This window comes from Antedon bifida, chromosome 1 (genome assembly GCF_963402885.1).
Source record: "Antedon bifida chromosome 1, ecAntBifi1.1, whole genome shotgun sequence".
NCBI lineage: Eukaryota > Metazoa > Echinodermata > Crinoidea > Comatulida > Antedonidae > Antedon > Antedon bifida.
In genome coordinates this window covers 27,885,234-27,909,290 of record NC_136226.1, presented here as the reverse complement: position 1 = coordinate 27,909,290, position 24,057 = coordinate 27,885,234, and the positions used below count along the sequence as shown (strand labels likewise).

The window sequence follows — 24,057 nt, the reverse complement described above, 5'->3', positions numbered from 1 at the left end:
TGTTAGATTGCCTTGGGTCAACACCTTTAGATTTACATTAATGTCTAGAGACTTGTTTGTGAAAATATAATTAATCAAAGAGAAATGAACATATCACAATAGCTTCAATTTTCACTTGCCTATCTCCATACTATTTATTTTAAAAGAAATAAATAGTATGGAGATAGGATAGAAGAATTAACTTGTTTGATGCACACTGTGGATGGGCTGCTGAGAACCATTTCATCTACTGTATTTTTCCTACCATAAAGTGAATTTTACCAAGATATAGATATACTGAGGGCTTTTAGTGGGGAATTAGCATTTTTAAAGGCTGGACAGAGAGGCTTAAAATTGCCTATACTGACTTTAGACTGGGCCAAGAGTTTTTAGAGTGTATTCATTCATTCATTCATTCATTCATTCATTCATTCATTCATTCATTCAATCTTTTTATTTCGGAATCTCTGGTCCATAGAAAGTGAATTAATTAAAAATAAACAAGACTGTACTAATTAGTACTTCTTATCTCAGGATGGCATTCCACCTGGAGAGCATTTTTGACTTATATAATCGTTGAGAATAAAACATTTTCAATTGAATAGATAGATTTTCTTAAAAATTCATAAAAAGTAGGAATTCTACATTCCGTAAACCATCTTCTTATCTCACAATATTACCAAATGGAGTTGTAATAATAAATAGCTTTATAAAGCTCTGTCTACACTACACTATCAAACTTTATGTGACAACAAAATGTGATGTGCCCATATATGGACATGATGATGTCATACCACTACCATATTTGGACATATCACTACCATATTTGGGCACATCACACTTTTTTTGTCAAACTAGTTTGATAATGTAGACAGAGCTTTAGGATTTCCTTGATATCCTTTAAATATTATTTTGTGTAAAGATCATCTGTCACTTTGAAAGTGACAGACGATATGTATAGTTAAAAACAACAAAACAATATAAAATGATTTATTAGTGCTGGGACCCTTTTAACACAGGTAATTGTAAAATAACCCCAATGGGCTTCTGTGTGAAGGGGTCAAGACAGGAAATACTGCATTCATGCTATTTTGCAATCCCTGCTGCAATATTTTACTGCAATTTCTGCATGATAGAGTATTGAACATTTGTTACGATGATAAATCCCCATAAATCATAAAGAATGTGTTAAATTCATCAAAACCTTCAAATTCAGCAGATTGACCTCCAAAAAGAAAGAATAAAATATAAAAGATGATCACCATTTGTAGACCTGTTACACACATTTAATGGCCATGAAGGTCAATTTATGGTGAAAGTATTGAATAGTGTTTTCACCTCCCTCTTGAAATGGAGCAAGTAAACATCTGTCAGTAGAAATAGCCTGGAGATGCAAAGGTGGAAATTGGAATCTGAAATTAAATACTTCTTATTTAATTTAAAAGGTTTTGTCCTTTTAATGGATTACTGTAATAAGATGTTTATAATATTCAGAAATCATGAACATTAAATAATTGTAATGTTGCAGCTATGTATTAAAGCCATGGTAACCACCGTGACGCAATGCAATTGTGATTTGACCAATCAAAAGCGACAGTTCGGATCTATCGCGTTGTTGTTGGTCAAATTACTGGTGGAGTGGTTACATCCATATGTACAAAAGTGGGAACCAATGTTTAAATTTGTATATAATATTAATAGGCCATTAAAAATGTTTAGGTTCAAGTCTTCTTATTAAATTTTGGATCTGCAGATGTTTTACAATAGTTTATATAAAATTGTTACATTCATTGAAAAATATTGATAAGATCATTTAAAAATTATTGGTCATCAAACGCCGGGTGACTAAACTTTTTAAACTGTAATTTGTTGGATAGTTCCTCATCAAAAATTCAAATCCTGAATGAATTTAGCATTCTCTTTTTTCGAGTTCAATGCTCTTTGAACCTAATATATTGGGAATTTGCCTTGATTGCCTTGAATGTATTTACACACTATTTAACCAGTGTTCTTGGCAGAAAAACACAGCACTAAAGGCCTGTTCAGATGTATAGAGTTTCTTATATATAATTTGTGTAAATTGCATACTTGAATTTCAAAAGTAAACCTCGAGATACCAAAAGTCAATGATTTTGAATTTGGTAAATCACCAAATCAAATTCAAATCATTGATTCCTGGCAACTGACCAGTTATCATAGGTACAGTAATGCAAGATGTGTAATGTGTAGAAAAGGCACTTTAAAATCAAGTACTGTACTTCCAAAACAGTATTTCAATTCTCTGCGTACTATGCATATCTACGTATCATTGAAAATATATTTAGCTTTCAAAAGTGCAAGGCATGCGAGAATGGTATAATACATCTTATTTGAGATAAAATCTGTAGGTGTATTTTTATTCAAGGCACGACAAGGTAAACATTGAGTGTCGCCAAATGTTTTCCTGTTCATTGTTATGTATTGTACTATTTTATATTAAGCAGTATAAACTCGTTCTCTCTTCTATTCAATACACTCCTTATTTGAACGTAGACATTGAGTCTCGGTCTCGGCAAATGTTTTCCTTTAATCATTGTTATTTCTGTGTAACTTGGTACAAACCTGTTGCTCAGGTCTTCTATTTATCCAAGACTTATTATTTAAAAGTAGATTAAATTTGTTAAGAAAAGTCACTAATTGTTTGTATACCCAGGGTAGTAGAGACCAATGAAAGGGTACAAATTGTACCTTTAAAGATGTATTGTGCCCCAAAAATATGAAAAATGAAGATTAATTAAATCAGACTTTGAATATGAATTTTATAGTTTTAATTAGTTAATCACTTCTGTAGAAAATATGAAAACAAGATTTGATACATATTTTTATAGTATTTTATTGAAAAGAATCACAACATAAAACCTTCTTTAAAGCTCAGATGTACTGTATGTAGAAAATAAAGAGAAAATTGTAGATCAATTTGGAATGTATGATCAATAGAAATTGTTTTCCTGTATCATCCTTCATCGTGATCTCTTTTAGGATATGAAAAAAAACCCATATTTTTGTAGGTACATACTGAACATACTGTTTGTTTTAATACCTTTTTTTTTATTAATTAGCATGTACGAGTGATGAGTTTCGATGTTATGATGGACAGTGTTTAAACAGAACTCTTCGTTGTGACATCAATCCAGATTGCCAAGATGGCTCTGATGAGATGAACTGCAGTAAGTGTGTAAATTGTTTTACAGTAGAACCTCTTTTATTGGGGCACCTCGGGATGCAATGACTGAGTATCTCCTTTTAAAAGGGTTGCCATACTTTATGTTAAATATATAAAGTACATTATTGTGCCTAGTTTGCTTAACAAGAAAGTTTTCCCCGAATAGGGATGTCCCAAGCAGGGTTTCTACCCTACAGTATTTCATTATATATGGAAATATCTTGACCAGTTCATCTCAGCTTCCTTTCCATGTGTGAATGCAACTTTATTTAAAATCTGGATACTAAACGTTTTGTATGTTAACATAGGCTGAAATATTTGGTTGATTTTGAAAAAGAAGAGTTTAGAAATTTGCATTTTTAGTTGTAAATCCAAATGTCAAATAAAATGTGCATACAGCAAACTGATGGGCATGTCTTTGAATGAAAGAGCTCTGTAATACCTGATTGATATCTAAACCTTGACCCTAGAAATATACTTAGGCCTACTATTATATTAACAATTTTTCAATAAAAATGTATCTTTAGTACCTGTTTTTGCTACATAAATTAACATTTTATTTAAAAATAAATTTATAGACAAGCACACAACAAGTCCTTTTGGATTTATAAAGGCTTTGAAGGCCGTATTTGACCCAGCAAATTAGCATGGTACACACTGGTCTTTCGGGGCTGTGTAGTGACCTTTCAAATATAACATTTTTTTTATGAGAATTCTATGCAAATCGTACTATGTATGCAACAATTTTAATTGTTATCCAGTGTTGTTCAGTTTTCATGAACAGATAACTAGATTTGAAGATATTCCAGGTGCTTACAAATTTACCTTTGTGGTCATCAATAAATCATGTCCTCATAATATGATGCGCACAGGTGGTCAATGTGATCCAATGCAATGGTGGATATAAATAAACACTTTGTTTATTGTTTAGGCCCAGAAGAATGTGGCTCTACTCGCTTTGCATGCACTAGTGGTGAATGTATCAGAATTGAATATCGCTGTGATGGTCAAAATGACTGTGTTGACGATTCAGATGAATATGATTGTCGTAAGTGTTTTTTTTGTTTATTTTCCATACCTGTTTTTTTTACTAAAGGGTCAGATCACTGGAGGTGATCTTGCAAAATGTTACAAAAACCTGCAAAAGTAATCAATTGCTGCTTACTACTGTATACCTCATCTGAAAATCCCAGACTTAGAAGGTGTTCAGACACAGGGAAATGCTTATTATATAAGGCTTTGTCTACACTATCAAACTATTTTGACAAAAAAAGTGTGATGTGCCCAAATAATGGTAGTGATATACCCAAATATGGCTAGGAAACACTAGAATTGAAACTAATTTGACATCATTCTTTTCAAAATAGGTTTCTAAACTGAATAGAACACTATTGTAGTATCAATATACAAAAATATTAGTTATGTATTATGAAATCCTATTCAATCAATATAAAAAATGCTTCTTTTGTACTATAAAAGAAAATCAATTTGTGATAACTACAAAACAGGTTCATTTGAAAAATAAATGATGTACTCTGTTTACAGTACGATTACGTCCGGGTAGAGCAAACTAACTCAATTAACTTAGCTCCCTGATGCAAAGCTAATTTATTTTGATGTTAGTGCACTGCCTTCTGCCTTGATGGTCTAGAGGTATGAGTGCCAGGCTGTTATCTGGAGATCATGGGTTCGAATCCAAACTGAGAAACTATTTACTGAATATATTATACAGTAGAATTATGTCAGAGAAGGGAAAAAACATGTGAACAATTAATATTTCTGTTTCCTGTTTCTGTTGTCATAGAATTTAGGAATTGTACCGGGAAAGAGTTTAAGTGCGATTCAAAATTATGTATACCTGATAGCTTCTTATGCGATGGCTATGATGACTGTACTGACGCTTCAGATGAAAAACACTGTGGTAGGTTTTTATTATGCTTACAATAGTTTAATATGTACAGCCATGGTTCAATTCATTTCATGAATTGTTACCTAGATAAACAAACAACTGTCTATGTCTGTGAATAATAACATCAAGTTGTACATATGGATTAAGGCATTGAATGAAAATTAAAGTATTCGGTTTTTAGGAATAACATTTGTTATTGCATTGAGAAATCATGTGTCTGGTATACAAACTACAGTACTGTACTTCGTGAGACAGAAATCTATTTCTCAAATAACAACATCTTTTAAGGAAATCTTTTAATTTGAATTCCTTTTAGGTCTACTCTCTCTCTCTCTTTTTTAATGTTTACCATAATCACATGTTTGGAAGGGTTGTTCCGTAATAAACTGTTTCTAACATATTATGATCTTAATCTATAATTATTCATTCAACGGAAAGCGTGTTTGAATCATATGGTTTGTTCCCAGCTCTGTATACAATTTGGACCCCATTTACACTTATTCAGGCTGATTCAGGCTGGCCCTGGGTTGGACACAGACCTACATCACCCCTAGTAGACTCAGGGCCTAATCAATTAAATTTTGGTCGATTCTTGACCAGGGTCTTGTTCCTAGCTAGCTAAGTGTGATTGGTGAGATATTATTATGGTGTTGGCAGGATTTCCAAAGGGGTTTCAACATTTTATTTGAGGTTCATTGCACTGAGAAAGGTCCAGGTGAAGGCTATTATTAAAGTTTAGCTACTAGAAGTCTATACCAAAAATAGAGTTCTTATTTTATGGATTTATATTTTAAGGATAATTATCAGTAATATTACTGGTAAAATGGAAGAAATACAAATGTTTTTATATGCATTTGGTTGGAATAAAAGAAAACAACTAAAAATTCCAGTGGAGAGAACTGAAATAAAATCTTTTTTAAACAATGAAATGGCAAAATTTTTTTTTATAGTTATAATTTTATCTTCATCTGGTGGGAGGGCATTTTGATTATGTACTATACCTTGATTATCATAATCTGATGAGAACTTCATTTTTTTGTAATATTTTTCTTACTTTACTTGTGTCCTTTAATCATCATCAGATATTCCAGGGTTTTCATGTTTGCCTGGACAATGGGCGTGTCATAGTGAGCTGAAATGTATATACTTTGCTGACCTTTGTGATGGTCAGTCAGACTGCAGTGATGGGGAAGATGAACAATCTCCTTGTGGTAATTGTTGTTATTTATTGCACAAAAATACTCAATATATTATTCAAGCATTATAATGGAAAAAAAATAGTTATATTTAAATTATTTATTTGTTTGTATATTTTTTAGTTTCTTAAAGCTGTCTACACTATCAAACTAGTTTGACAACAAAAGTGTGATGTGCCCAAATATAGTAGTGATATGATGTCATCATGTCCATATATGGGCACATCACATTTTTTGTCACATAAAGTTTGATAGTGTAAATAGAGCTTTAAACAATGTAAAGCTACATTCACACTTGTTTTGTTTCATGTAACGGAAGACAGCGCCGTTCAGTTTTATATAAATTTTTTGTACTATTTACCAGAAAGGGAAAAAGTGTATGTAGTTTGAAGAAAATGGATCTGGTGAAAATTGACAGAATCTTGAGGGGAAAGAATAAATAAAGAAAAGATCTGACAAAATTGCCAGTTAGTGTTATATAGCTTATCATGTTTCAGTGTCAAATATAGAATTTTATTATTTTGTTGACATTTTTTTTATAGACTCGAGGAACTGTGGAATACTCGGCTGTCAGGTTGGTTGTCACCCATCTCCAGAGGGCGGTCTTTGCTACTGTCAACTTGGGTACACTTTAAACACCACCACTAACGCCACATGTATAGGTCAGTTATAGTCATTTAATTGCTTAAAACAAGTTTTATTGTTTTTAACATTTCTTAATAATAAATCATGTTCTATAGTAGTATTATATGATTTGCATTTTTCATAATCTTATACCCATATAAGGATAGCCGAGTGGTTAGGACACTTGACTGTCATACAGATAGACCCGGGTTCAATTCCCGACAACTCCCAGTCCACTCAGTAAATGAGTACCTGGTTGAAAATACTAGGCGGCATGGCGGCATGGAAAGGAACTGGCCACCCTACCACATAATGCCGAGGCTTAGTACAATGAGCTGCTAACAGCGCATTCCCCTACGTTCAGAGAACACGGGACTCACCCTTTTTGTACCCATATACCGAAAAATAGTGGTTTGGCTAACACAACATTCAGGACCCAAAAAAATTAAAAATGTTTGTTCCCTGAATAGATGTTGGTATAGTTATCAATCTATATTTCCCCTTGTTCATTTCACAGGAAGATGGGTGTTCACTGAATAGGGGTGTCCCAAAGGATATGTTATATATTTAAAAAGAGTAAACAAGCTTATATAACAGTATAGACATTTTGTAAGAGGTTATGACATTGTTTTCACCTTTAAATATATACTGTACTCATAATTATATATATAGTATTAATAATAATATAATTTTATTTTTTGTTTTTGATACAGATTTTGATGAATGTGAAAGCTGGGGATTTTGTGAGCAAGGCTGCGTTAACTCGCCTGGTTCATATACATGCTCCTGTATATCTGGCTATACATTAAACAGTGACAACAAATGCATAGAAGATGGTGAGAAATTGATGTGTTTTTCTGTTAAAACTCTATGTAAATTTCAGTTGTATTGAATTGAAATATTTTATTTATACTGGGCGACCTCTTGAGGCAATGACTGGTCTCCCAGAGGGCCCATTTATAATCATTGACCATGATGTACTAGTACATGGGGTAACCCCCCTACTCGTCTCAAAAGATGTACTAGGTTCATGTGCTAGATGTGTACACTGGACCTACGGTTTATAGTCCTTTATCCGAGAAGACTCGTTCTACCACCAGATCCATGGAATGAGTGAGCCTCGTACTCTTGCCGATGTTATGGCTACGTAATTACGGTCCCATTGTCTTAACCGCTTGGCCACTCACTCACCGATTATGAACAATATAATTATGATCTACGGTTTATCCAATGCATTATCAAACTTTTTCTTGGACCTCTTTCTTCCTTTAGAATTGCTTTCAGACTCACTGTTTTAACTTAACGTTATTAATTATCTGTCATTTCATTTTGTATTGAGCATATTGAGCTTTTAGCATATACTGTAAATGCACTATCTAAGCCTAAATTATTATTATTATCCTCAAAAGTTTTTTCAGCTTTCGTAAGTCCTTGATTGACACCAAAGTGTTTAAGGCGATGTCATGGACAATGTCACTGTGGCATAACATTAGGGCAAACTTAAGCTTTATAATAAAATTAGCAAACATGTTTTGTTTTTGCTCCAAACATCATAAACTATTTAAAAAATGTTATAATGTTTGGCGTATATCTGATATATATATTTTTGTATCTCATATCCATAGAAGAGTCTTGAACATCCATATTTGTATATTAATATATAACATTAATATTGCTGTTGGGCCAATGTCCTGCTTATTTTGATTTTGTGCCTTGATGGTATAAAATATTTTTGATTCCCATAACACAAACTATACATTACAAAAGTACTGGAAGTGGCACTGCTATTAACCATTATGGTCTATTTCCTGCTTTATCCTAAAGCTCTGTCCACACTATCAAATCTATCAAAATAGTTTGACAAAAAAAGTGTGATGTTCCAAAATAGGGTAGTGATATTTCCAAATATGGTAGTGATATGATATCATCATGTCCATATATGGGCACATCACATTTTTTTGTCACATAAAATTTGATAGTGTAGACAGAGCTTTAAAACTAAACTGGAACTTCAATAGGATTTTCTTTTTATCGCGTAAGCTTTCCATCTGTACGAGTATGGATTATTATATGTAAAAACTGTGAGGGTTTTGGATGTAGGGAACTTGTTGCCTGCAATCTTCCTCTTTTTCAAACTTCATTTAACTTTGCCTGAGGATTAATTTAATCTATTTTAAACATGTTTCTATTTCAAATTCATCTTTTCCAGATTTTCATAATCCTAAAAATAAAAATTGATCTTGACCTCATTCTTGGGTATCATGCCCTGAGCAAGTATGTTATTCTTATAACCTGCCAGTTTGGGTATAATAATATAAATTATCTTTATTGTAATCAATAAACTGTATATTTGACTTTTTTGGTCACATACAATTTGAATATTATAAAACTGACTCCAAATAACGAGAGGCAAGAGTCATGAATCAACATTTCGATCTTTATTTGATCATTATCAGGAATGATAGAATTTTTCTGATGATCAAGTAAAGATCGAAACCTTGATTCATGGCTTGCCTTTTGTTATTTGGAGTCAGTTTTACTATGTTATTTAAACATAATCAGTGCATCTATTGGTTAATTTGAATATGTAATGTATTTTGACAATAAGGAGATAATGTAGTAGTACTTGAAATTACAATTATTTTTGATATATATATATATAAAATGTAGTTTTTACTTTAAACTATTATTACTAATTAAAAACTATTAGGTTGAATGATTCTATTAGTCCTTTTAATAGTGTTATTAAATAAATTAACTTACAAGAGGCAGCAAACAAATTTTTAAAAGAGAGAAAAAACCAAACAAAAACAAAGCATAACATAGAGTATGCCTGGTACTATTACATTTTTATGGTGATCTCTCAATTATAAAAATATATCAATATAAATAAAGCAGTATATTACGAATGTTAATAGTCAATGAATACTTATTGAAATAAGACAGCTATTTAAGAAGAAATAAGGATGAACAATATTTTAATGTTTATTTTATTTCAGCTCCAAGTCCCTATGTCATATTTTCTTCTGGTACATCTATCTACAAAACAAATTTGGATGGAACTAACAAACATGAGATATTACAGGGTGTACGAGCTATTGGTTTGGATGTGGATTATGCTAATGATAAAGTTTATTGGACAGATAATACACTAGACCAGGTAAGACCTAAGCAGCAAATCATAGTCGGACCAGATATTTGACCTCCTATTTAAGGCTAAAGGCTATTCTTTTTGTAAAAATTGCAACTAATATTTTTTGTTACATACAAAACAGCAGCACTTAAAGGCTGAAAATGTTTAACATATATAAAAAAATGCATACAATATTGCAAGTTCTAAAAGAAAATTAACATTCATACAAAAATAAGTAAAATATATCCAATGAGAAAAGTTTATTTATAGATATTTGGTTTCTAGTTTGATTCTGGATTGACCATAATGTTGAGCATTATCAGTTTCAGATACCATATTAAGAGGACACTTTTTTGGTTCTAGAAGGTGTACTCTTAGTTTACTGTATACATAGATTTTTGGCATATGCTACTGCAACATTTGTTCTCATTTTCACAGTTTTTACTAACAATGACAATAATAAGATAGTTTATATGAGTTGACAATAATTTGTTACACTAGAATTTGTATACTGCATTGATTAAAGATAGTTCCCACGGTTAAGATAGTACTTGACATTGTTTTTAAAATGGGTTAAGTCCCCATTTAAGTATTGACACTAAGTAACATTTAACATTTTGACATTTAAGTATTAAAGCACTCTTAAAACTTAATTTTTGCTAAAAATTGGGAATATTTTTCTATTTTGTTAAAAAATCCTTAGATTTTTAGAAGTGACTTAACAAATCCTTCAGCTGAAATGATAATGGATCTTGGTAGATCTGTTCCTGAAAATGTTGCTGTGGACTGGATTGGACAGAAGCTGTATATTGTGGAAAGCATATCTGATCGGGTTTTTATCTCGGAGCTTAATGGCACAGGTCAAAGTTCATTAATAATTTCTCAACTGGAGCAGCCGAGAGGATTGGCACTTGATCCCACTGTGGGGTGAGCTGAGAAGTTAATTATGATTACAAATCTGTTTTAGAGATCTTTTACAAACATCACGTATCATATTTCTGTAGGCAATCCATAGAGATCTGTGTGTGCGTTATACACTGTCAGCTTAACTCTTGTGGGAATAACTCATGAATTTCGTTTTTCAATCGATTACATCGTCTCTCCACTATATATTTCATCATTCTGTATTTAATATTCATTCATTCATTCATTCATCATTGGAAAATTACTTCATTGCTCTGAGATATACAACTAACTATAACTCTTCTACTACGCATCCAAAGTTGGAGCACTGCCTTTTTTAATGACCTACCTTCTCTTGCCTATAGTCTTTGTCAATTATTTACGAATAAATAAATATGGATAAACTAAATAAAAATATATATTTTACAACAGTAGGTGTGTTATTAAACAAATATTGAATGTTTTGCGCATTCAATGGTTTTATTATTATGGCTTTTATTTTCATACTCTTGAATTACAAATATATAAAATATTAATATAAAATTTCAAGGAGAAAAACATTGATATATAAAATTTAACAATGTTATTATACAAACTATAAACATTATAATACAAAACCACAAACGATCTCGTTGAGATTTAAACAACCAAGAGTTAGTCTTTGCATTCAACTCATAAACATTGATTATTTCCTACATTGCATTCTATCGTTCCAAAATAGTGTAGCTTCTGTTGTTTTTTTTGACTGACCAATCACAGCACATGCATATCAAACAGCGCCCAAACCATAATTTCTCCCAAGCTTTTTTGCAAGGTTTGCGAATGCATGTATAAAAACGTGTAATAATTCTGGGACATCAAAATGTGTTTACAACTTGTTACAATTTAAGTTAGAAAAGGATATTAAAAGAGGTTTGGTTGTTGAAAAGAAATTTTAAAAGGAAGTGTGATATAGTTATTAAAACGATCTTTCATGTGCACAATTTTAACAATGGTAATTGTATTGTACAATGTACGAATACGACCTTTCAGATACAGTACTATAAAAGAAATTTCTAAATTTTGCAAATCAAAACATATGTGATATTGTTTTCTTGTACAATGCAACACAATAATTGAGATACAGTACTATACAAGTTTAGAAAAGACATTTATTTATTTATACCTTGTTGATTGAAGCAATTTGCTATATTATAATTATCATTACCAAACTAACTATTTTTTTACTGTTGACCATGTTGTGAAATTATTTTTATCAACATCTGCAACAAAATGAAGGAATCCTTAGAGGAGATGAAAGTTGTTGTATGTGTAGTCCACTGTGCTTTGAGATTACTGTACACTAGAACATTCCTTACGACCAACCTCTATTTATTGGACACCCCCATAAAGGGGACACTTTGTTGGTTCTCAAAAGTTCTAATCTAGTGTTACTGTATAGAGTGCAAATCTATTTACAGTATCTGTCTTATTTATCCCTTTTTGTGTTAAAAAAATTATGTATTACAGTTATTTTAATTGTGTGTAGAGAACAATATACAAATAAACAAATCCAAGGTACTTACTAGAGAAAAAGAGAAATGGAGCACAAGAAAAATAGAAGTGGTTTGAGGATAATAATAAATAGGACAGATTAATTATAAATAACTGTATTAAAGGGTTTGACATTGAGAGTTAAGAATCAGCTCTAGCCTAGATCAAGATAGATTTACAGATCATTATGAAGTTTAAACTTGAAGCAAAAATTTGCTCCAAATTACTTATTACTACTCCAGTAGTTTAATACCTTCCAAGTAAAATTCTTGTCATTAGATACTACATTACTCCACCAAACCCTGAATTCCCTACATGAGGGTGATTAAATATTAAAACATTCCCAGTACAATTCTGGTCATTTTCATAGACCACTACCCCAGCCCCAACAACCCTATGATACCCCCTTTCCAACCTCTTCCTCAATCCGCATCCCCTTCCTTCCAGTGCCTAGCCTTCTTGACAATTTTCCCTTTACATCATAGTTTTCGCATATTGTTTCATTTTTATTTCATGATAATAAAACGTTGCTTAATTTTTAAATTGTCTCTTATATTTCTACCCTTTTTGTTTTAGAAGGTTTATTATTTAATTTTTTATTTATTTCGTTTGAGTAGGTACCCATATCGGTTATATAACACTGCTTTTCCAAACGAATCTCAATGCTGATGTTTCAGATGCATTTTAACAAATAATTTTTTTTGTTATATAATAACAAAATATTGTCTTAATTCATAACGTAGCCAGGCCGTTTCAGAGTGAACTTCTATATAAAGAAACTACATATATATATTAAATATTTTAGCATAAGCCAATGGATGGTAATTTATTAAAATGTCGTGCTTCTATTGTTAAATACACATGTTTTATTAATTTGTTTCCAGATACATGTTTTTAGGAGATTATGGATCACAGCATCGTATTGACAGGGTGTACATGGACGGAAGCCACTTCTTGACACTTGTTGACACCAGGGTGTACTGGCCTAATGGAATATCATTAGACATGGCAGCGAAACGTGTTTATTGGGTTGACGGAAAACTAGACATTTTAGATTCTGTCACTTACGATGGTTTAAAAAGGTGATTTTTCAAAATACAATGCTTCGAGACATCCATTTAAGGAGCAATATTATTCAGGGCACACCCTTATTCAGGACACACCTTTATTGGGGACACACCTTTATTCAAGGTACACCCTTATTCAGGACACACCTTTATTCAGGACACAACTTTATTCAGGACACACCTTATTCAAGGCACACCCTTATTCAGGACACACCTTTATTCAGGACACACCTTTATTCATGGCACACCCTTGTTCAGGACACACTTTTGTTCAGGACACACCTTTATTCAGGGCACACCCTTATTTGGGACACACCTTTATTCAGGGCACACCTTTATTCAGGGCACACCCTTATTCTGGACACACCTTTATTCAGGGCACACCCTTATTCAGGACACACATTTATTCAGGACACATCTTTATTCAGGACACACCTTTATTCAGGGCACATCCTTATTCAGGACACACCTTTATTAAGGACACACCTTTATTCAGGGCACATCCTTATTCAGGACACACCTTTATTCAGGACACACCTTTATTCAGGACACACCTTTATTCAGGACACACCTTTATTCAGGGCACACCCTTATTCAGGACACACCTTTATTCAAGGCACATCCTTATTCAGGACACACCTTTATTCAGCACACACCTTTATTCAGGACACACCTTTATTCAGGGCACACCCTTATTCAGGACACATCTTTATTCAAGGCACACCCTTATTCATGACACACCTTTATTCAGGGCACACCCTTATTCAGAGGAATCCATAATAATGGGATACTTTTCCATTAAATTCATTAGGAATATACTGTAAAACTCCTCCTTTTGGACAGCCCTATTTGGGATACACCCCTATTAAGTGGAAACTTTCACATGAAAAGAACAATGGGAAATATTTTTTTAATTTATGGCCAATCTCTATTGAGGGCACAACTCAATTGAGGGGAAACTTTATTAGGTCCCAAAGGTATCACCTAACAATACTAAGGGTTGTACCTTAAATAATATAACAGCTGGGTCTTTTATTTTTCGCTCCTATTTTTGTCAATTTATAGAATGGGCCTATGTGATATTTTTTTATTGTCAAAAGGATATTGACCAACCCTAGGGTATCCTATAAACTGTGGATGTGGGAATGATATATGGGCCCACCTGCCAAACTGAACTCATTTATTGGTTCATGGATATATACAGGGTCAGTGACATTATTATGAATATACTAAAAAAACAACATGAATCAGAACAATATACTTGAAAATGGCCATACAATGAATAATTTCTTGGTAAAAGTCATTGAATAATAATAAAAGATGAGGCCATATCGTATGGACTCTCTACACGGTGTATCACTCTTTGTGCTATGTGCACTGAAGTTGAATCGCTAGTTATGTAACATCACACAATTCGTTGTATATTCCTTTTGTAATATATATTTCAATGTTTTTCTTCTTTCTTTTCGATTTTCAGTGTACAGTACATAACTTTTCATTTCGAACACATGTTTTTTTCATTTAGTATTTCAAAATATAAATTTAAACAGATATACTTTCTTACAACATTTTCAAAAATTTTCAGACAAACAATTTACAGAGGAGGTAGTCAATTGCCACATCCATACGATGTATCCGTGTTCGGTCAATATGCTGTATATTCAGATTGGACTGACCTCAATATCAATAGGATAAATAGATTTAACCTCACCAACAGCCAGAAGTTAGTTTTACATCAATCAACTGGCAGTATAAGACCATATAGTGCTAAAATAATACATCCAAATAGGCAGCCCACAGGTGAGTTATTGTTTATAGACCATATAATTTGAAATTATAGTATCCATTTTATATATGTACTGTACAAATTTCCTTAAATTGGTTTAATGTTACTGAACTATATTTGTTCAAGGTGTTAAAATTGGTGATGCATGGAACTTTAAAAAAACCAAACCCCACATACAATTCATTGTACCACTTGCAAGCGATAAGACACAATGTTTAAGAAATGTGTATTATAATTATTTGTGATGCTTTATCCGTTTTTTAACTAGAGGTTGGATTACTATGAGAATGCTACATCATGGAAAATTTTGCAAACTTTCTAAAATTCTGTCTGCACTGTCAAACTGTATGTGACAAAAAATGTGATGTGCCCATATATGGACATGATGGGGTCATATAATTACCATATTTGGGCATATCATTACAATATTTACGCACATCATACTAGTTTGATAGTGTACACAGAGCCTAATACATAATCTTGGTTTCAGTGTCAAACCCATGCGGAACAGACAATGGTGGATGTTCACATCTTTGTATTCTATCTCATCTATCTTACAACGATGATCTTGGATATCGCTGTCGATGCCCTAATGGTTATCAGCTGCAGTCTGATGAAAAGACATGTGTTTGTAAGTTCATCATCTTTACCTTCTATTGACTGTTCTTGTATTTGAAGTTGGAGACTAATTCCATTCAAAGTACTACATTCAATTTCTGACAACCAACTGTAGGACTTCCGTAATGTACAGTTAGTTGTTGCCTAGTCAATCTATAAAACCTGTATTGAGTAATTGAGTGAGGAAGTACATCCCAATATCCCTGTATGCACACCATTATTTAATATTAATTAGTTTGTAGGTCGTATGTCAAATTAAAAGCACTTATACAGTAGAATCCCTCTTTTGGGACACCCTTATCCAAGTGATACCTATCAAGAGGACAATTTCTGAGGAGAACTGTTTTAACACTAAGGACACCCCTATAAAAGGGGGGGGGGAGGGAGGGATTTGTTGGAATCCTGAAAGTGTCCCCTTAATGAATATTCTACAGTAATGAATTTTGTGTTCTTTTAAAGATTTGCAGGATTTCCTATTGTATACAACACCAAACACTGTTAACGGAGCTGTAAAAACACCAGACTCATCAGCTACCGATGCTATGCAACCTCTGAGTGTCAGAAGAGGATATATAGTTGGGATAGATTTTGATGCAGCTAATGAGTATATCTATTACTCAAATTCAATAGACAACACGATATACAGAGTGAAAAGGGATGGAACAGGTGATGCTACTTAGAATTAAGCTCTGTCTACACTATCAAACTTTATGTGACAACAAAATGTGATGTGTTCATATATGGACATGATGATGTCATATCCCTACTATTTGAGCATATCAAACCTTTTTGTCAAACTAGTTTGATAGTGTAGATAGAGCTTTACAAATACAACTTCACCATACTCTAGTAGATTAGTTTGGTTATACCTATGTTCACACTGAGCCTGGTTTCCAGTCTGATGGCCAGATAAAATATTTGTGAAAATGGGCTTGTGTTTAAGAATAGATTTCATTCACACTAATCATTTCGGATTCTGTACAAAACAAACGTTTCTTTTGCATAAACTATAGACCTTGTCTCAGTCTGTTGAATACGTTATTGAAGTGAGTATCACTATAAAGGTGTACACTATATTCAAATAGTAGTAGCACTGTGGTTCGGTGGTTGATATTATTGCTTACCAATCCCAGGGTCTCTATCCTGTGTTAGTTTCAGATATCAGTCAATACAGCACCACTACCTAAAACCTCATATGGTTTAGAAAGCAAGCATGGATTTCCCAGCTTGTAGGCCTAATTTCCGAGGCATATATTGGCTGGATGGTTAAAAAAATGAGAGATGATGATTTATGATATTTAAAAAAATTGTCCTTGCAGGGAGTGAATTAGTATTGGCAGCTCATAACTATGCGATTGCGGGCCTAGCCTATGATTGGACGACTGACAACCTCTACTTCACAGATGATACTCTCAATACAATTACTGTAATTAGAGTCGCAAACTTAACTCAAGTATACCAGAGGACACTGATCACTCGATTACGAAGTCCTAGAGCGATAGCTATTTACCCCACGAAAGGGTTAGTATACAAATAAATACAAATTAGCACTTACATATAGCGATAAATGCACTGTTAATGTTGTATGGGTTCAACAGAGTAATTATTAAATGTCATGTGACCTACAATTCTCAAAATCAAATGACAGGAATAATATAACAATTTGGCCAGCTTCGTCAACAAATCAATTCTTGATAGGCCTAAATACCCAATAATTGATCAAATTAATCCTATGTTGTAGGAATATAATAAATATAATATTAATTTAATATATTTAATATAACATGTACATGTGCACCACTAAAATAACATGCTTTGGTACAGCACATTTAGCAGCGCAGGGACAAACATCTTCAAAGTGTCATCAAGGTGTTATAGAACTTCTGTTGAAGCTAAACTTTTATTTGAAATGTGAAGTCTGTATGTATACATTTTGTTGAATCAGATTGATGTTCTGGGTCGATTATGAGCGACCTGCTGTTATTGAGCGCGCTCTGATGGATGGGAGTAGTCGTGAGGAGATTGTCAACACCGACATTGGACGGCCGTATGGGTTGGCTGTGGACTACTCTTCTGACAGGATTTATTGGACCGACAATCAAGTAATTCATTTTAAATTCATTTATCAAGGAGTTAAGCTCTGTCTACACTATCAAAGTTTATGTGACAAAAAAATGTGATGTGCCCATATATGGACATGATATGACATCATATCACTACCTAAATAAAATATTTTAATAAATGAATATTTCATTTCCCTGGAGTGTTCTATTATATACCATACCAGATGCCTGGGGCAGAGGTATGGCAGAAGGGTCCTACAACTGGAAAGGCCAAACTTTCGGAAAAATAATCTCTTATTCCTAGAGCTAATAATTTAATTGTATATATTTATTGCAGCTGAATAGAATAGAGTGTGCATCACTAACCGGTGGTAATCGTCAACAACTTGAGGTAGCAAGTATTGCAAACCCATTTGGTATTACTGTTGATGATTGTGAGTATGCTTTATCAATTAGTATTAATAGATGCTTTTTATTCAATAATAATACATGCATTGCTTTGCTTTATGATTTTACTGTTGAATGAACTAAATTAACAATCAAGTTTAGTCAAAATATAGTTTTTCTTATTGCCAGATGGTTAATCTATTTAAATAAACAATAGTCATACAATGTGTTGTAAACATATAAAGAACAAACTGGCTGTGTTTTTATATTTAAAGCATAATAGCTTTAAAGATTGAACATCTTGTTCATTATAAACTACTTGGATCCCAGAATGAATCGTTAAATACAGTAGATCTCTATGGTTGAATGGGCAATAATATAATAGTGGTATAATATTATAGAATAATATAATTTGATACAGTTGTTTTTTACAGCAAAAAAATGTTCCATTTTTATATACTTTTTACCTATGGTGATTGGGTTAGAAATTTCCTTTTTTATCCATTTTCTAGTAGGACAAATTTGACACAATAAATCGTAATTTCAAGAAAAAAAATAGTTAACACGTTTTTTAAAACAGGATTATGGTTTATATGTGTTCTTGAATAGATATTTACTACTGCTTTTACACTTTCAGCTTTTGTATACTTTACTGATTCACGAAGCAAGTCAATAGAGCGCATTAAAAAGCTTATTGGTGGATACCAGACAAATGTACATTCTTATTTGGACGACATTCTAGAATTGAAACTATACAGCACATCGACACAGACTGGTACAGCTATTATGTTGATAATATTTTAAACAATGTCTTTAAAATAAAATTATACTTCCTTCCCTGGATATAAAAACTCATATTATTCATTGTGGTATGGCATAGAAATATTATCACTATAAATTCTCTATGGGTATGGTAAAGAAATTTTCAAAATGATACCGATCTTACCGAAGAGTTTTCATCACATTAAAACATCACAATTGGATTGGATAGGGTTCAAAATACAGTAAGTTCTGTGTACAAGACATAAAGGTAGTCCTGTATTCATTTCTGAACATAGGGGAATGTCATGAGCTGTAGCTCATTTTACTATTCTAAGCCTCGGCATTATGTGATAGGGTGGCCAGTTCCTTTGCACGCTGCCTTATCCTCCCAGGTACTCATTTACAGCTGAGCAGAGCAGGATAGGGTTCAAAATACAGTAAGTTCTGTTTACAAGACATAAAGGTAGTCCTGTAATCATTTCTAAACATAGGGGAATGTCATGAGCTGTAGCTCATTTTACTATTCTAAGCCTTGGCATTATGTGATAGGGTGGCCAGTTCCTTTGCACGCTGCCTTATCCTCCCAGGTACTCATTTACAGCTGAGTAGACTGGGAGTTGTCTGAGACATATCCTTGTAAACTGACTTTTACCAGTTCACTCTTTAAACTTAAAGAGTAATTTAAGCCTGGTTTCCATAAAATCGCTACACCGTGTCGCCGACTGCTGTCGCCGACAGAGCGTAGCGATTCTATGGAAACGATAGCATTTATCGGGGATCTAGTACGCGAGCGCTAAATATTCTTTGGTACACGCGTATACGATTCAACCAAGTTGAACATGGTTGAACTTTGCCGATTTGTCTGCGATGAATTGGGGAGACCTCCCCGATGCGCGTCGGCGACAACTGCGCGTGTAGCGATTTCAATGGAAACGGTGTAGCGATTTTATGGAAACCAGGCTTTACAAAAATAAGATTTGTTTTTGTGACATTATCTTTCCATTTCTAGGCACATCGTTATGTAACAGTGGTGTGTTTGCTAATGCAGAATGTGAAGATTTCTGTTTTCCTACTGGAATATCAAGTCGTGTTTGTGGATGTAGATATGGAAGAAAACTGGCTAGTAATTCGCAGGTGATAATAATTTACTTTTTAAAGCACACATTATTACAAGCATGCAATTGTAGAGGGCTCACTTTGAAAAAAGGGTATTTTTCATGTTTTTCGGGGCATATGAAGTAGCCATGGAGTTTGAACAATGTAGACAAATTTGACATTTGGCATTTATTTTTTTGGCTGTAATAATCAATCAAATAAATTCCCCCTAGATATGAAAAAATACCAAATAATATTTTATGGTGGGGGGGGGGGGGGGGAGGGGGAGAGCGTTGTTCATTCAGGGGGAGGGGGGTGGGGTGGTGCGAAATTTATTTGAATAAATATGGTAGTTTATAAGTATTAAACATTATATAGTAGTTCTATCCTGTATTTGGCGTGTTACTTGCTGTTGGATGAGTATACAAAAAATACTGCTCTTGTGTCTCTATAATAACTATCACTAAAATAATTTTCTAATTTTCAGGATTGTGTTGATAACAGTGGAGAGGAGCCCCCAAGCTACTGTGAATCTAGCAACTTCCAGTGTGACAATGGCAGATGCATCTATAGCTCATGGCAATGCGATGGTGATAATGATTGCTATGACAACAGTGATGAATCCCATTGTGGTGAGTCAATTTATGTTTTTTTAAGTACACATCCACTTAAAATTACAAGAACTAAATTTGTTTAAAAACTTGCAAAGGGAAAGAAGAAGAAAACAGTAGAAACGTAAGGTATATCATGAAATTTGCTTAAAAAGAGAACAGGTGGTTGTGAATGCATACATGTTAGGTTTGAGGATGCTGTTGACTCCCCAAAGTGGGTTGAAATGTCTTGTGCCGAAATTTAAAATTAGATTTCAGGTGTGTAGTGTGAGAGCTTGTGATTAAGTAATTTTTGTCAGATGCATGTGACTTATTTTTTCAGGACAAGTAACATGTTCACCAAATGCAATGAAATGTGGAGATGGGTCATGTCTTCATAATCGCTATGTGTGTGATGGTACCAGTCAATGCAATGACGGAGCGGACGAAGCAGATTGTAGTAAGTGACATTTAAATTTAAAATTAATACGATTTTGAAAAGTTGTTGGGCTATTAGGGACTATAATGACATTATGATACAGATGAAAAAGGTAAATACCGATCTCATTCATAGACATGTCATAAAGAATGAGGTCAGGGATATTGCTATTTATTGGTAGCAAGCATATTGTAAAGCAGAAAACAAACCAAAAAAGAAGACATAAAGTAAAAAACACATATACTTTCCCTTCAATCCATCACACTATTTGATAGCCTTTGGAGCACAAACTTTGCTTTATAGTATATTCGCAAAATTATTAATCTTAGAAATTTTGCACCACACTGATTTTATTACTAGTCATGAGTGAAAAGGTTAAGTGTTTTTATCCGACACAACATAGAAGATAATTAGACCTGGAAAATAACTATGTCCCATCCCATCTACCTAATTCTAATAATGGTACAGTCCATAATAAATCCTGGATTGTTATGTTCTGCAAACAAGAATGAGTGAAAAGTGAGTGGCCAAGCGGTTAAGACAGTAGAACCGTACATAGCCATAACATTTGCAAGGATTCGAGGCTCACTAGTTCCATGGTTCTGGTGGTAGAACAAGTCTTCTCGGATAAGGACTATAAACCATAGGTCCAGTGTACACATCTAGCTCATGTGCACTTTAAAGAACCTAGTACATTTTTCGAGACGAGTAGGGGGTACTAGTACACACAGAGCCACTGTCACTCACAGCTATAGATAATAACTGGGCCGTCTTTGACTGAAGACGTCACCCAGTATAAGTAAATGATAATTGAAATAATAAAGGTAACTTCTACTAATGCACTATGGCAAGGGTACATTATTATTCACTCACTAAGATTACTCTTTTTTTCTAAAGCTCCACCAGTGTGTAGATCCTCTTACTTCCAATGTAACAATTCAAGATGTATACCACCGAGCTGGCTGTGTGATACAGATAATGATTGTAGAGATGGCTCTGATGAGGAAAATTGTGGTAGGTTAAATTTTAAATTTATTAATAATAAATTAAAATCATTTTTCATGAAGAAAGGAAACTAGTTTAAAAACAATGATTTTTTTTTGAGAATTATATATAAAAACCTGAATACTTATTCACAATTTGACCTGAAAAGTGATCAATTGTTAATATTACAACAGTCTTAAAACAACATTCCAATTTGGGATCAAGTGATTTTAATGTTAATCTTCTTTGTTTTTTCACTCTTAAATATTTCATACGGGGAGGTGCCGCATTTACGGATTTTTAGCTATACTGGATGCTAATCCCATCGCTAAATGAAAACTAGCTGCCTATGTTATCGCAAACCCTGTCACAAACGGTTCCCTTTTGCCGAGGACTAGTACAAATATTGCGCCCTCTCTGGCGTGGCCTTTTTCCTGTCGTCTTGGTAGTTCAAGTCCATAGTATTTTTCAGTAAAACAGGTAGCACAAGTGCCTCGTGTTTCGAAGTGGCTGCTGCACCTCCTCGTTTGGTTTGTATACAAGTGACCCCCGGGGGCAAATAGTGTATATTCACTGTCTAGAAATGTGTTTCTAAATGATGTTGCACTTTTACTGGATCATTACAGTATTACAATATTAATATGTTAATATTGAGTGTTTTGAATATTAATAATAAGTATCCGGTTTGTTTCTTAATTACAGATGATGTTACTTGTCCTTTGGACTACTTTTCATGTAAAACCGTGCAACTCTGTGTGCATCCATTATGGCAATGTGACGGGGACAATGATTGTGGCGATGGTAGTGATGAGGAGGGCTGTGGTAAGTGTTGGCTATGAAATATGGATTAATGATATTTTGGAATTCATTAATCAATGAATTTGATGGTGGCACTAGTTTTATGATTATTTGGTTTGTATCTGAATATGGAAAGTTATTGGTAATAGTTGAATTTTGCAGTAGAAAGATATTTTTTTTGTACATTAATGGGTCTTGGAACCTATGACCAAAATAATTTTCCAGGCCCGCTTTCATTCAACATGGAAACATAAATTTAATGAAGAAAATTATCTTTTTTTATTGGATTATTTAACTATATTTTGCTTTGCTCTGTCCTACTGTCAACATTTTAACCTGTCATGTAAATCTGTCATAAAAAAGACATGGAATTACAGTTAGAAAGGTATTGGCACATCATGGAAATGACCTGTATGGATGAACCATAACCCTTAACCTTATAGATCAGGGAGTAAGTACAACTCCCTGCATAGATGATATACTATCTACTGTAGTGTAAAGCAATAATTTAATTTATCTGCGTTACTATTGTTGTTTGAATATAGTACCACAACAATGTAGCCAGGATGAATTTACTTGTGGTGATGGTCAGTGTTTGCCAAGCTCATATCGATGTGATTCTGTGTACGATTGCCCGGACAACACAGATGAAGATGACTGCAGTAAGTAAATCATACAAGTATATTAACCACTTTACACAGTGTAATGCAGTGATGTAGCTACAATAAATAAAGCGGTGCAGTTTTCGCAAGAAAAGGGATCAATCTTTAAGCTACTGGGTTGTCAAAGGCCTCTGTGAAAAAGTTGTCAGGTTGAAACCTTGCCAACCATACTGGTGGCTACGCAATATAATGTGATTTCATTCTTTAGCTCAAAATCAAATTTTATGTGATAAAAAAATGTGATGTGCCCATATATAGACAAGATGATGTCATATCACTACCATATTTGGGCATATCACTACAATATTTGGCCACATCACACTTTTT

The 24,057-nt window shown here is 33.4% G+C and overlaps 1 protein-coding gene across 1 annotated transcript in view; it reads left to right on the top strand.

The window, feature by feature from the left end:
* LOC144835807 (low-density lipoprotein receptor-related protein 2-like) overlaps window positions 1-24,057 on the top strand; it is a 29,414-nt gene that overhangs the window by 3,515 nt on the left and 1,842 nt on the right. Inside the window, exons 2-23 of the mRNA XM_078690905.1 lie at window positions 3,078-3,185; window positions 4,113-4,229; window positions 4,986-5,102; window positions 6,173-6,301; window positions 6,829-6,948; window positions 7,624-7,746; window positions 9,910-10,070; window positions 10,747-10,970; window positions 13,364-13,561; window positions 15,132-15,346; window positions 15,823-15,963; window positions 16,410-16,616; window positions 17,270-17,471; window positions 17,896-18,052; window positions 18,351-18,447; window positions 19,038-19,175; window positions 20,172-20,296; window positions 20,745-20,889; window positions 21,191-21,307; window positions 22,184-22,300; window positions 22,973-23,092; window positions 23,614-23,730. Coding sequence (XP_078547031.1) covers window positions 3,078-3,185; window positions 4,113-4,229; window positions 4,986-5,102; window positions 6,173-6,301; window positions 6,829-6,948; window positions 7,624-7,746; window positions 9,910-10,070; window positions 10,747-10,970; window positions 13,364-13,561; window positions 15,132-15,346; window positions 15,823-15,963; window positions 16,410-16,616; window positions 17,270-17,471; window positions 17,896-18,052; window positions 18,351-18,447; window positions 19,038-19,175; window positions 20,172-20,296; window positions 20,745-20,889; window positions 21,191-21,307; window positions 22,184-22,300; window positions 22,973-23,092; window positions 23,614-23,730 — 3,195 coding nt within the window. The remainder of the gene's footprint in view (window positions 1-3,077; window positions 3,186-4,112; window positions 4,230-4,985; window positions 5,103-6,172; window positions 6,302-6,828; window positions 6,949-7,623; window positions 7,747-9,909; window positions 10,071-10,746; window positions 10,971-13,363; window positions 13,562-15,131; window positions 15,347-15,822; window positions 15,964-16,409; window positions 16,617-17,269; window positions 17,472-17,895; window positions 18,053-18,350; window positions 18,448-19,037; window positions 19,176-20,171; window positions 20,297-20,744; window positions 20,890-21,190; window positions 21,308-22,183; window positions 22,301-22,972; window positions 23,093-23,613; window positions 23,731-24,057) is intronic.